This window comes from Pelophylax lessonae, assembly GCF_965119305.1.
Source record: "Pelophylax lessonae genome assembly, chromosome: 2".
NCBI lineage: Eukaryota > Metazoa > Chordata > Amphibia > Anura > Ranidae > Pelophylax > Pelophylax lessonae.
In genome coordinates this window covers 428838689-428853556 of record NC_138769.1, presented here as the reverse complement: position 1 = coordinate 428853556, position 14868 = coordinate 428838689, and the positions used below count along the sequence as shown (strand labels likewise).

Sequence of the window (14868 nt, the reverse complement as noted above, 5' to 3'; positions counted from 1 at the left end):
AAAAATGGCATGTGTAGATGTAGTGGACCAAAAAAGAACTCTCCACAGCCCAAAAGAAGAAAAAAAAAATATATAAATAATAATAAAAATATAAGTAGCGATAGGAAATACTCCAAGAGAATCAGTCAGAATAACCAAGTAGTAAGTAGGTGCAGTATATCCAAAAATAAAAAGATACTAAAGTGGGATGTTTGGTATCTTTAGAAATACTTTGGGGCATATTTATAAAGAAGTGAAAGTGACTTTTAACAAATATTCACTGGTGATGAATTAATCACTCCCATTCACCTACATTGAATGTTTGGTACAGTATCTCACAAAAGAGAGCACAGTGTTCACATTTTTGTAAATATTTTATGTCTTTTAATGTGACAACACTGAAGAAATGACACTTTGCTACAATGTAAAGTAGTGAGCGTGCAGCTTGTAGAACAGTGTAAATGTTGCTGTCCCCTCAAAATAACACACAGCCATGAATGACTAATCCGCTGGCAACAAAAGTGAGTACGCCCCTAAGTGAAATTGTCCAAATTAAGCCTAGTTAGCCATTTTCCCTCCCCAGTGTCATGTGACTCGTTTGTGTTACAAGGTCTCAGGTGTGAATGGGGAGCAGATTTGTTAAATTTGGTGTTATCACTCTTTCTCTTACTGGTCACTGGAAGTTCAACATGGCACCTTATGGCAAAGAACTCTAAGGATCTGAAAAAAAATTGTTGCGCTACATAAAGATGGCCTAGGCTATAAGAAGATTGCCAGGACCCTAAAACGAAGCTGCAGTATGGTGGCAAAGACCATACAGTAGTTTAACAGGACAGATTCCCCTCTGAATAGGCCTCGCCATGGTCGACCAAAGAAGTTGAGAGCACATACTCAGCGTCCTATCCAGAGGTTCTCTGTGTGTGTGTGTGTGGGGGGGGGGGGGGTGTCAGCTTGTCAGTGCTCAGACCATACGCCTCACACTGCATCTAATTTTGGTCTGCATGGCTGTCATCCCAGAAGGAAGCCTCTTCTAAAGATGATGCACAAGAAAGCCCGCAAATAGTTTGCTGAAGACAAGCAGACTAAGGACATGGATTACTGGAACCATGTCCTGTGGTCTGAGGAGACCAATATAAACCTATTTGGTTCAGATGGTGTTAAGCTTGTGTGGCGGCAACCAGGTGAGGAGTACAAAGACAAGTGTCTTGCCTACAGTCAAGCATGGTGGTGTCATGGTCTGGGGCTGCATGAGTGCTGCCGGAACTGGGGAGCTACAGTTCATTGAGGGAACCGTGAATACCAACATGTACTGTGACTGATATACTGAAGCAGAGCAGGATTCCCTTTCTTTGGAGACTGGGCCACAGGGCAGTATTCCAACATAATGACCCCACACAGCTCCAAGATGACCACTGCCTTCCTAAAGAAGCTGAAGGTAAAGGTGATTGACTGGCCAAGAATGTCTCCAGACCTAAATTCTATTGAGCATCTTTGAGGCATCCTCAAACGGAAGGTGGAGAAGCGCAAGGTCTCTAACATCCACACCAGCTCCATGATGTCATCATGGAGGAGTGGAAGAGGACTCCAGTGGCAACTTGTGAAGCTCTGGTGAACTCCATGCCCAAGAGGGTTAAGGCAGTGCTGGAAAAAAAATTGGTGGTCACTTAGGGGTGTACTCACTTTAGTTGCCAGCAGTTTCGACATTAATGGCTGCGTTGAGTTTTTTTGAGGGGACAGCAAATTTACACTGTTATACAAGCTGTACACTCACTGCTTTACATTGTAGCAAAGTGTCATTTCTTCAGTGTTGTCGCATGAAAATATATAATAAACTATTTACAAAAATGTCTGGGGTGTACTCCTGTGAGTTACTGTAAATGTCAGAATAACTGCTTTATAAATCTGCCCCTATGCATTTAAAGTTTAATTCAGATTGTTTGCTCTGTGTCCATTGTTCCTTTTTGGCTTTGAATAAACTTGCTGCTGTTTTTGTTTCTGCTGTCTTATGTAAATGTTTGGTGTATTATTTCAATTTGTGTTTTTCAGGGTTTCTTTGACATTCCTGTAGATAATCTGTATGCTGAACCAGCAGTACTGCAGTGGATTAGGGAGAACATCCCTGAATGGAAGAACTGCATCATTGTATCTCCTGATGCCGGTGGTGCCAAAAGGTACTAGCATTATTCTAGGATTAGAGACATACTGACCTACAATAGAGTTATCTGGAACTAATACAATCAATGTGGAACTAAACCAATAAAATCCAAAGTATCCATTTCAAATTTTCTTATCGAACAACATCCATGACTAGTGATCAGTGACTAGTGATCAATTAGTTAATTCAACCTGGGCATAAAGCGGTAGTAAACAGCATTAAAAAAGCCCCTCCTTCCCCATTGCATACTAGCACATTATGATAAACTTAGTGGTTGTAAACTCACTTTTCTCTTGCGTCCTCCGACAGTCGCCGCCTCTTCATATTCGTCACATATGGGGTATTAGACTTTGCTCCGAAGGAGTAGCTAGGCAACAGAATGTTAACATTAAAGCTTTTAACATATCCCACCCTCAAGGGGTGGTCCCCTCAGTCAATACCCTCCTACTTCCTGCAACCATATCTCAGTTTTAATATCTAGCTTGTCAGGAGTGGCTGGCTTTTTCTGTGCTGGGGCTTTCTGCCCCAGACTCTTTCTTCTTTTTGAAATTTTGTTTGAGTTTTCTCTCTACCTTTACTTAGCTGTTATTTTTGTCAGCGTTAGTTAGTTCTTCTGATGAAGAGGATCATGCGGGCTGGGTCTCGGGCTGATCCCCCTGGTCGCAGGTCGTGGGTCAGTGGCTTCCCAGCCTGCCATCGAGCGTTCAGCCAGGTAACGCTCCTGGCACAGTGAACGACCCATCCCTGTTCGGTGCAGGGATGATTGGTGAGGTGGCTACCTCACTGGACGCTGTGCGGTTTCTTAACCCCCATTCTGTGCGTCTTGTATGCGACTCTCCCTGCCTCATGTGCAGCGGCTTGTTCGCCTGTGCGGGTCCCCCACGCCATGTGAGGTAAGTGTATTTATGTGGGGACCTGTCTGTCTGGGGGGGTGTCAGTCTGGGACTGTGTAACCTGCCTCTATTCACACTGCTCGTCTCCCTATCTCTCGGCTGCATGCTGTGGGCTGCAAGGGGGGGGGGGGAGCTGTGTGACACTGTGTGTGTCAGTCTGATCAGTGTGTGAAGCTGTGTGCTGTGGGGCATGTTTTTTTGGCATGTTTGGGCATATACAGCGATCGCTGCGGCGATCTGACATGTATTCTTATACAGGGATGTCATGTGTGCTTTACTGCACTGTGGAGCGGCGTTTTCGGCGCCAAACGGCGCCATTTTGCCTACACTCGCTCCGGCCGCATGTTTTACATGCATGGCGGCCATTTTCTTGTAGCCTCCATAGGCTTTCATAGAGCGCCCTGGCAGCATCACTTCCTCTTTCCAGGAACACCGATCGAGGCAGCGGCGAGGGTCTCCTCAGGTTTTATCCTTCTGTTCTTGCTATCCATTGCCTGTGTTCAGTTTGCATATTCCCTGTGGGGGTCTCATTGTGCTTGAGTGTGGCGCGGTGGGCTGCGCTTGCCGCGCTTGCTTAAAGGGGCAGTTAACCCTTTATTGTACAGCATTACAGGGGCAATGGATTCTCAGGAGGGCAAATTTCCTACCGCCTTGGTGGAAAGCCAGGGGACCGCTGTTTCCCCCCCAGGGGGGGATTTAGCCACTATTGTGGCTGGCCTTGCTGCTCAGGTACAGATGCTGGTGGCTGGTCAATCTACTAAAAGGCCCAGAGTTGTTCTTTCCTCTGATTCTGAGGGTGAAGGTGATGGGGCTGTTATGGCGGGGGCCTCCTTATCGGGGTCCCGCTCCTCCCTAGATCTAGTGGGGTCCGAGGTGGAGGCTGATGTTGAGGGGGTTGATAATTCTCCCCCTGGCTCGCCTGAAGAGCTTGCAATCATGGATGAGTTGATTGCTTCCATAAAGCAAACGCTGCGTTTGCAGGATGAAGTGTGTCCTCCCGCCGCCTTGGCGGCTTATGGGACGCAGAGAAAACACAGGACGCCGCAGGTTTTTCCCTGCAATGATGATTTTCAGCGCGCTGTTAAGGAACAATGGCGCAATCTGCGCAAACCTTTTGCTGTACCAAGTAGATTTAAGCTGCGTTATCCTTTCTCCCCTTCCACTGATGAAAGGTGGTGTGTGCCTCCCCCAGTGGATCACGCAATTGCGGTTTTAAACAAAGCCACTGCGATTCCTGCAGAGGATTCCCCTGTGTTCCGTGATGCCACGGATAGGAGATTGGAGTCTCTTGCCCGTCATACTTATTCTGTTACGGGTTCTATGCTTAAGGCTCTGTTTGCTTCTCTCATGGCGGCCCAGGCGATCGCAAGTTGGACGCAGATGCTTAGGCGCGTCCTAGTGGCCGATTCGGCCTCGCCGGCGACCCTGGATATGGTGGATCAAATCCACCAGGGTGTCATGTATCTGTGTGATGCGGACCTGGACCTGGTTCCGTTAGCTGCACGCGTGCACAGCGTGGCGGTGTTGTCTCGCCGCCTGGTTTGGTTAAAATGTTGGTCGGTGGACCAGTCTTCACGTAAGACCTTAGCCAATCTACCTTATGATGGGTCTCGCCTTTTTGGGGAGTCCTTGGATGTGTTTGATTAAGGGGATCACTGGGGGTAAGAGCACTCTCTTGCCCCATTTCCCCAAGGCTAAGGGGGCTTCTGGGAAGAAGCATGCTAATTTTCGGCCCCCTCAGGGGTCCTTTCGTGCCTTCCGGCCGCACTACAAGGGCAAGCCGTTCAAAGGTCAAGGCTCTCAGAAGAAGCCCTGGTCTGGGAAACAGAAGTCCGGTCAATCCGGATCTGCGGCCCATAACAGTTCGGCCTGAAGGGGCGCCCTCACCCAGTTTTGGGGTGGGGGGACGCTTGCTCGGTTTTCTTCAGCCCTGGTTGGCCCGTGTGCGGGACAGATGGGTTCAGGAAATCGTTCGGTCTGGTTACAAGATCGAGTTTCTCTCTCGGCAATGCCACGGCGGTGGCCTACATCAACCACCAAGGGGGCACCAGGAGTGCCCGAGCGGCTCGAGAAGTGGCCGACATTCTGACTTGGGCCGAGACTCATGTCCCGGCGATAACGGCGGTGCACATTCCGGGGGTGGAGAACTGGCAGGCGGACTATCTGAGTCGCCAGACCCTGGATCAGGGGGAATGGTCTCTCCACCCGGCTGTCTTCCAGATGTTGTGCGCGAAGTGGGGTCTTCCAGATGTGGACCTGTTCGCGTCTCGTCTCAACAACAAGGTGAAAAGGTTCGTGGCAAGGACGCGCGACCCTCGGGCAGACGCGTCGGACGCGTTAGTGGCCCCGTGGCATCAGTACAGGCTGATGTATGCGTTTCCACCGATTCAGTTGCTGTCCAGGTTCCTTCGCAGGTTACACTCGGAACGCAGCACGGTGATTCTTGTGGCACCGGACTGGCCTCGCCGGTCCTGGTACGCAGACCTCGTGAATCTGGCGGTCGACGCCCCGTGGCGTCTGCCTCTTCGAGACGATCTACTGTCTCAAGGACCGATATACCATCCTGCTTTACAGTCGCTGGCTTTGACGGCCTGGCTGTTGAGACCGAGGTCCTGAAGGAGAAGGGTCTCTCTCCGGAGGTCGTTCATACTTTGATCAACGTGAGGAAGTCTTCCTCGGGGAAGGTTTATTACCGTACTTGGAAGGCCTATTTTGCCTGGTGTGAGTCCAGGGGGTTTTCACCCCGCACGTACTCGGTTTCCCGTGTGCTGTCTTTCCTTCAAACGGGAGTTGATCAGCGTTTGGCGCTGGCTACGATAAAGGGTCAGGTCTCTGCACTGGCCGTTCTGTTTCAACGTCCCGTGGCTTCCAACTCTTTGGTTGGCACCTTTTGTTCAGGGTGTGAGGCATCTGGTCCCTCCTAGGAGGGATCCTTTGCCCCCTTGGGACTTGAATCTCGTTCTGTCTGTGTTGCAACGTGCTCCTTTTGAACAGATCAGGGAGATCTCGTTGTCTATGTTGTCCAAAAAGGTCGCCTTTTTGGTGGCGATCACTTCGGCTCGCAGAGTGTCGGAGCTGGCAGCCTTGTCCTGCAAGTCTCCGTACCTGGTTGTTCATTTGGATAAGGTGGTCTTGCGACCTAATCCTTCTTTTCTTCCGTAACGAGTTTCGGAATTCCATCTTAACGAGGATGTTGTCTTGCCTTCGCTGTGCGCGAAGCCTAAACATCCAAAGGAGGTGAGACTACATTCTTTGGATGTTGTTCGGGCGATTAGGGTTTACCTTAAATCGACTGAGTCTTTTCGAAAGACTGACTCCTTGTTTGTTCTTCCAGAGGGTCCTCGGAAGGGCATGGCGGCTTCGGCCTCTACCGTTGCCAAATGGATCAGGCAGACCATTGAACAGGCCTATGCTTTGCAGGGGAAGGTTCCCCCTGTGCCTGTGAAGGCGCACTCTACTAGATCTTTGAGTACGTCTTGGGCCTGTCGTCATGGGGCTTCTGTAGCCCAGGTGTGTAAGGCGGCGACCTGGTCGACCGTACACACGTTCACAAGATTCTACAAAGTAGATGTTCAGGCATCGGCGGATGCTTCCTTTGGCCGCAAGGTTCTTAGTGCGGCAATTTCCTAGGGTCCCTTGTTGGGGACCTCTGGCTGTTGGGATATGTTTTACATTCCCTGGTTTTTTGTCTTTTCCTGGGTTGTTGCTCCTGTTGAGCACTTGTTTTTTCCTGTTGCCCAGCTGGTTTCCTTCCTTTGGTAAGGTTCCTTTCTTTGATGCGGAGACTGCGTTGCCTTTTCGGCGCGGATGCGTTTCCCACCCCTCATGTTTGCACTGCTTTGGGACGTCCCCATATGTGACGAATATGAAGAGGCGGCGACTGTCGGAGGACGTAAGAAAACGGAATTTTTGTAAAATCTTACCTGTAAAATTCCTTTCTCTGAGTCCTCCGACAGTTGCCGCCCCCGCCCCTCTTTTGGGGTTTGGTTGTATACTCTACTGCTATTCCACTAAAACTGAGATATGGTTGCAGGAAGTAGGAGGGTATTGACTGAGGGGACCACCCCTTGAGGGTGGGATATGTTAAAAGCTTTAATGTTAACATATTCTGTTGCCTAGCTACTCCTTCGGAGCAAAGTCTAATACCCCATATGTGACGAATATGAAGAGGCGGCGACTGTCGGAGGACTCAGAGAAAGGAATTTTACAGGTAAGATTTTACAAAAATTCAGTTTTTTGTACTTGTACCTACAGGAAAGTCTATAATGCTTACCTGTAGGAAAAGTGAATATCTCCTAAACTTTCACGGTTTACAAGATATTCACACTGCATGCAGGCAGTGACGTCACTCGCGCATGCCCTCCTGAAGGTCTGGCATACTGTGCCTGACCACCTGAGCTCATGCTGTAAACAAGGGCTCCCAAGTGCATTGACTTCATTGTGGCTCTGGCCACTTATGTTGCTGGAGGCCTCAAACCCGGAAGGAAGACTGGAGGAAGGCTTGGTTTTAAGGTAAGTCTCGCATAATGTGCTAGTATGCGATGCATACTAGCACATTATTCATTTGTCTTAGAGGGGATTTTTTTTTTTTAGCTGTTTTGCAGTTTACTACAGCTTTAACTTGAGAGCGTAGTGCTCATATGCCGGTGACGTAACCTGCTGCTACACATGTAAATATCTCCTAAACGGTGCACATTTAGGAATAACTGTACCTGCAGGTAAGCCTTATTATAGGTTTACCTGTAGATACCGAACAAAAAGGGGAGTTTACTACTGCTTTAGGAGCATATTCACATTTTTGCACCTTTTTTTTTTTTTTTTTTTTTTCTTTTCATTTAAATGGCATGTCAATCACAAGGGAATACGGTTTTAGTTTTCAGTTGTGCAGTTTTCAGCAATGTGAAAACATGCCACAGTTTCCATTTTGTAAGGTTTAACTATTATGCTTGTAAAATGCACTTTACATTTACTTAGCATGAATTTGCTAGAGAATTGTGGGTATTTATGGTTTAAATATAGCACACCTATTTAACTGCTTTATTTTACATGCTCAGGTGTGTGTGTGTGTGTGTATGTATATGTATGTGTGTTTCTTTCATTCGATAGACACAGTACTCCCCCTAAATCCTAACCAGTGGGTTTTATTGCCTCCTCCAGGAGTAGGACTAGGCAGAACAAAAAACACCTGGCTAAGCCCATGGGCCGTCCTCAGCTGGTATATAACCCCCCCTTCTCTCCTCTAGGTAATCCGTTTTAATTTGTCCATTCAAGCGTAAGGCTCCCGGTGGGGATCTCTGGTCCTAGAAATTTTCTCCTTACATCTTTTTTTGTTTTCTCTCGGGAGATCTACACTCAACTGCCGGGCTGGATTATCTAGATCCAGTGCCCCCCCCAGCCAGCGAGTGCTTGCAGACTGCATCTATGCGCTAGGTCGGCGGCGACATAGCCTCACAGACATAGGCTGGCCTGCGAGGTAAACGTCTCACAGGGTCGCATACAACCGGGCTTGGGTCTAAGTAGCAGCGGTCCTTTGGCTGACAGTTCCCCTACTTTGGTGGCGAAGAGTTCTGTCTGGAGCGTTATCCGCACCATGGAAGGGTAGGTACAGTCCCCCCTCTCCTCTTTTGGTGATTTTCTTTGGGGTGGACGCAGGTAACCTCCAGGAATGGTCAGACCTGCCTGCAGGTTCCCTCCTCCCATTCCTAAATACCTCACTGAGCTGGGCTTCTCCCACTCTCACCCCCCCTCCCCCCCTGTCTGGACCTAGAGTCTGGTGGGGGTCCCAGGGCAGAGAATGCAGGAGAGACCCCTGGGGTCTCCTCTGCTATCCCCACTCTGTAGGGGTTCTAGGATAGTGTGTGTCCCGCCCTGGTAGTCTGGAGGGGTTCCAGTGTAGGAGACCCCTGGGTGCATGGTCTGTGGTTTGCAGTGTGGGTATAGTGCAGATGAGTCCTAGTGCAGAGACTAATGCAGAGTGCACAGCAGAGTCTCCCCTAAATGTGTCTCCTTGCAGACGGTGCAGCATTGCAGAGGGTGCAGGGAAGATCCTTGCAGCATGCTTCGGTGTTTGTAGCTGATGGTGGCCATTTTCCTTTTAGTCTGGCTGGTCTCCAGTTGGCGGCCATGTTTGTGTAGCAGGATGATGTCACGGGGGCCATTTTCCCTTAGTCTGGGAGATGCTGGAAACAACTGAAGCCTCATGGGGATACCGCAGCTCCTCTTCCTCTAAAGTTTCCTCTACATGTGCTTGGGACATATGAGCAGGAATAGCGTCCACGATGATGCTGGGTTCGAATTCTCGACGCTCCTCCGGTCGGTAAGGTGAGTCTTTTGGGGTCCCTGTTAGCTCTCTGCTGATACCCTGATCCTTGAGGGGATCCTTTTTAGTGGTGCCAAAAGATTTTTAGTACTGCAAGGTCTTTCTTTCCTTTATAGAGCCCCAGCGTCTCATCTCCCCCCTCATGGAGGTGGCAGGTCCCTCAGAATCCCAGCTTCCAGTGGTTGCACTGACGGGGGGGGGGGGGAGGGGGGTCCTACAGTCCATAGTGTCCTGGGTGGAAGTGGCATGTGGGCAAAGGCCCAGGAGGAAGTATCCCCTCCCCCCCTCGCCTTCCCCTGCTCAGGTCGTCTCATCTGATTTGGAGCATGATACCGCCATGGACTGGGCCTGTCCAGGGGGTTTTATTATCATACCCCCTGATCCATCCAATAGTGAGAACGATTCCTCCATGGTCTCGGCACTGAATGAAAAAGTGCTGGCACTTATCATTGCAATGCCTGGGACTTTAAGAATGGAGGATGCGGCTGATGTAGCCACGGACAGGGCTGTGTCGTTTGGTAAGCACAAGTCACATCGTACTCCAAAGGTGTTTTCTTATGTGCCTTATTTTGACAGGTTTTCCTGTAAGGAATGGGAGCATCAAAATACCCTTTGTGGTCCCCAAATGTTTTGCTGTATGTTACACTTTTTTTAAAAAAGTGGTGGCCCCTCGTGTTTCCAGGTTGAATAAAGCAGCCATGATCCCAGTAGAAGAATCCCCGTCCTTTAAGGACCCGGCTGACAAAGCGGATGGCTGTGGCACACAGCAGGTTTACTATGGCTGGTTCGGCATTGCGGCCATTCTTTGCCTCAGCCCTAGTGTCTTACACCCTAACTTAATGGGCCAAGCTTTTGCGCCATGGCCTGGAGGGTGAGCAGGTCCCCGCTGCTTATGTTGATTTAGCGGATTGGTTGGTTCATGGGCTGCAGTTTGTGATGCAGCTCTTGTGCTGTCGAAACTTTTTCAGCAGTGGGGATTAGGCATGTGCTGTGGCTTAAGAATTGTTCCGCAGACCAAGCCTCTAAGAAAACTCTCCTTAATCTGCCCTTTTCAAGGCCATCGCTTGTTTGGGGTTACCATGGATGACGTCATTGGGGTATCATAATGTCTCCTTGCCACATTCAAGGAAAGAGACGGAGCCTTGCTGCAGAAGGGGGTAGTCCTTCTCAGCCCATGGAAAATTCTTTTGTGCTTCTGGGATGGGAGAATAGTGGAAATTTTATATTTTAAATATTATATTCTAATATTTAAAATATTATATTATTGGGGTGGGGGGACATCTTCGCTGGTTTCTGGCCCTGTGGACTTCTTTGAGCGTCAGAGATTCGCAAAATGTTTCTTTTGAGGTTACCCAGAAAGGGGGACAAAGCTTGTCCTTTTTTCAGGTTTTTTTTTTTTTTTTTTTTTTAGGGCTTGAGTCTCCTTGGGTGGATTGATTTCCTGCAAAGATTCAGATAATGTCTGAACTCCCTAAGGTCCCCCCTATCCCTGTCCAGGGAATTGATTTACTTAGGTCTGATTCTTTTTCTGACCAGGGTTGTCCTTTGCATAAACTTCAGGGACCACAGGCTGTTATCCACCAGCTGCTGTCACGCAGATAGTTCTCTCTCCTGTATTGCATACAGGTTCTGAGTCTGGTATCCACCTTCAAAACAGTTCTGTTTGCACAGTCTTACATGCAGCGCCTTTAGCAGCCTTCTGTCATCAGGCTTCAATATCGCAAATTTGCAAGGCGGCCACTTGGTCGTCCATGCATAACATTACAAAATTCTATCAGGTAAATACTTTTGGCTGCAAAGTAGGCTGTTAAGAGGAACTGTTCCCTCGAGAGGGGTGTGTTTTTTTCTTTAAACTTTATTTTTCAGATACAGCATCTGTGACCCAATTAAGACTCCTGTGTCCTGGTTAAGGGCTCTTATGTTTAGCCTTTGGTCATTTTCTCCACCCCTCATTTTCCTTTTGGCACTACTTTTGGACAACCCATTAGTTATGATTTATGGACGGCTGTGTTCATCAAACAAAAGAGAAAATGGTATTTATACCATAGAATCCATTTCTCTGAGCTTATCGATGGACACAGAACCCACCCCTCTGTGGAGTTCTGAAACTTCTAATACTGCTTGCTGCTAAACTTATTACCTTGAGCAGAGGGGGGTTATATACTAGCTAAGGACGGCCCATTGGCGTAGCCAGGTGTTTTTTTTTTTTTTTTTTATTCTGCCTACTCCTGGAGAAGGCAATATAACCCACTAAGTAGGATTAATGGAGCGCTGTGTCTTTCAAACTCCGAGAAATGAATTTTACAGGAAATACAAAAATCCCTTTCTATCCAAAAAACCTATGCCACTATAGTTTTCCCACAAGCATATATAATTTTATGCATCAGACCTGTAAAATACATGTAGCAGTATATCTAGAACAACTTGATATTTGATATGTTAACCCTATATGGAACATTTTTTTTTTTTTTTCTTTTTCCGGTCTTTCACAGGGTGACATCAATTGCCGATCGACTGAATGTTGAGTTTGCCTTAATTCACAAGGAAAGGAAAAAGGCCAATGAGGTGGACAGGATGGTATTAGTTGGAGATGTGAAAGATCGGGTTGCAATTCTTGTTGATGACATGGCTGACACATGTGGTACTATATGCCATGCTGCTGACAAGTAAGTAGTCTAAACGCCCATACTGCTGTGCTGGCATTTTAAAGGTTCCTGTTGAAGTAAATGTAGAAAAAAACTATCAGCGCAAAAAATGTGACATTAAATTAAATCATAAAAACCATATCCTAAAATATGTGTACCACAAAATATATAAATATATGTGCTAAATTGGTGTTCCAATATCCGGCTGCTCACACCAAAAATTGTTCTCACTCTTCACAATCAAAATAAGATACCAAACCTAAAAGTGTTGCGCAAGACAGATAAATGTATAAATAAATATATGTGTATATACCAAATAAAATGATATACATGAAGGAAACACCCTTTTGAAAAAATTATACTGTCCTTATAAAGTGCGAATCATACAATGTTCAAAATCAAGTGACTAGAAAGTCCATCAAATAAATCCCATAATCCAACTAGTAGGGTAACACCTCCGTCATCTAAAGTGGCCTCTCACCTTATTCATAGACCCGAGAATCACCCCGGGTCTACAACAGCTTTTTCCCTCACTGGGGGTTGTGATGGTTATCCACAAAAGGGGTTAATCCAGGGTCCCACCTCCGATCTCCCATGACAGTGTATAAAGGAAGAAAAAGCTAGTGCTCTCTGCTTTATTCAAGAAGGTTAATTTATTGACAAATGGCCGCACTTACATTGAAAAGCACTCAGCAGTGCATGCATGTAAAACCTCTTTGTAACAACTCAGGAAGGGATGTGACGACCAGTATGCAGGCTCCGCCCCCCTATACGCGTTACGTCAGTGCTCTCTCGGCTCGACTTCCTCGGTAGCGGGCAGTAAAAAGGCGGCGGGCGGTCCGGAAGCAGTTAGATGCAGGACAGTAACCGAGTTCTGTGCTTCATAGTAATAAGCTGTCCCAGAGGAGCAGAAATTTCCCTCCCCCTCCCAAGAGGCAATCAGATTTTTCCTGGATACCTATAAATATTAGTATTCAGTTATTATGGGCATTTAGGAAAAAATCTGGGCCTTTTTTTTTTTTTTTTTAAGCAATCTACTGAGCTGGCCAGAACCAGCTCTTGAGGGAGTCTATTCCACATTTTCACAGCGCTTGCTGTTGTAGCACTACTCCCTTGAGAGCTGCTGGTTACAGGTTCCCCTGGGTTACCATTAGCAACAAAACGACAGTTCAACATTCTCCAAGTAATTTTGGCTCAGTCAGGAAACCGTTTTAGGAGCTTTGGTTTTTGTGTTTTTATTGAGAACTTGGATGGGAGAAGGGAATGGGTGGGATACTCCAACTTGTATAACTATGCACAATTAGCTGTGACATCTGCTTAATGCTGATTAACGCTAAGTAGCACTGTATAACGCTAGTCATGGCTAGGCCGCTGCTTCACCTTGTCATAAGCAGTGAAGTAGAATTGAGTGAACTTCCTGAGGTGTACTGTACTGCAGAACAATCTTCAGAGCCCTTCCTGGCACCCCCTTTGTTCCTATTCTTCAGGGTCAACTACACGGCACCCCCTTTACTGTTAAACTTCCTGTGTGAGCTAGCTCCTTGATCCCCTGACTTCTCTGGAATTTTCCCTTTCCTGGGCAGACCCTTTTGGCAAATCCCCGAGTACTCACGACACGGTTTTTCCTGAGATACTCTGCCACCAACTCAACTGTGAGCACTCTGGATCCTCTGCAGCTCAGCTCCACACCCGGTTCACTAGGCCGAGTGCCTGAACCACCTTCCTCACACCTGCAGGAGGAGAGATCCTTTTTGTGAACTGGTGCCCAAAACTCAACTGCATATTCCAGATGAGGTCTTATGATTTATACAGGGGCAAAATGATATCTCTGTGTGTCTGGAGTCTATACCTCTCAATACAAGAGAGGATATTGCTTGCTTTGGAAACCGCAGCTTGGCATTGCAGGCTATTAAGCAACTGATCTATAAGAACATCCAGATCCTTCTCCACCATTGATTCTCCCAGTTGTACTCCCCGCTAGTATGTATGATGCATGCATATTCTTCGCCCCAAGTGCATACCTTTACATTTATCAACATTAAACCTAATTTGCCACATAGTTGCTCAATTAAACAGTGCATTGAGGGTGGCTTGTAAGTTGGAGACATCCTGTACGGACGTTATTCCACTGCTAAGCTTGGTGTCCTCTGCAAAGACTGAAATGGTACTTTTAATCCCAGACCCTATATAATTTATAAAGATATTAATAAGTAAGGGTTCCAAAACTGAACCTTGGGGTACACCACTAGTGACCTTAGACTATTCAGAGTAATAATCGTTAACCACTACTTTCTGAATACCGTCTTTTAGCCAGTTTTCTATCCATTTACAAACTGATCTTTTCAAGCCTGTAGACTTTTTTTCCTTACACATTAGTCGTATGGGGAACTGTGTCACGCTTTCGCAAAATCTACGTATACCACGTCCTCAGTCACTCCTTTGCCTAAGGTTTTACTTACCACCTCATAAAAAGAAATGCGATTTTTGTCTGACAACTTCTGTCTTTCATGAATACATGCCGTCTGTTGCTTAAAATTTTTTTCCAGCAAGAACTCATCTATGTGGTCTTTTATTAAACTCTTCAGTACTTCCCAACTATAGAAGTGAAACTAGCAAGTTTATATTTACTTGATAAAGACTTTGATCCCTTTTTAAAATATTAGCAACAAATTGGCCTTGTGCCAATCCAGTGGTACTTTGCCAGTCCATGGAGTCCCTAAAAGTTAGAAACCATGGCTTTGAAATGACCAAGCTCAACTCCTTTTTTAGGATCTATGACTGTGTGCCATCTTGTCCAGGTGCTTTATTCACCTTTATTCTGTCTAAATGTTTTTGAACCATATCAATTTTGAGCTGCTGTAACCAAAATATTCCTAG

General features: G+C 46.9%; 1 protein-coding gene across 1 annotated transcript in view; it reads left to right on the top strand.

Moving 5' to 3' along the window:
* Positions 1 to 2031: 2031 nt before the first annotated feature.
* The window catches only part of LOC309547431 (ribose-phosphate pyrophosphokinase 2-like), a 29707-nt gene continuing 16870 nt past the window's right edge, over positions 2032 to 14868 (top strand). The window contains exons 1-2 of the mRNA XM_082247284.1: positions 2032 to 2150; positions 11839 to 12012. Coding sequence (XP_082103410.1) covers positions 11921 to 12012 — 92 coding nt within the window. The 5' untranslated portion in view covers positions 2032 to 2150; positions 11839 to 11920. The remainder of the gene's footprint in view (positions 2151 to 11838; positions 12013 to 14868) is intronic.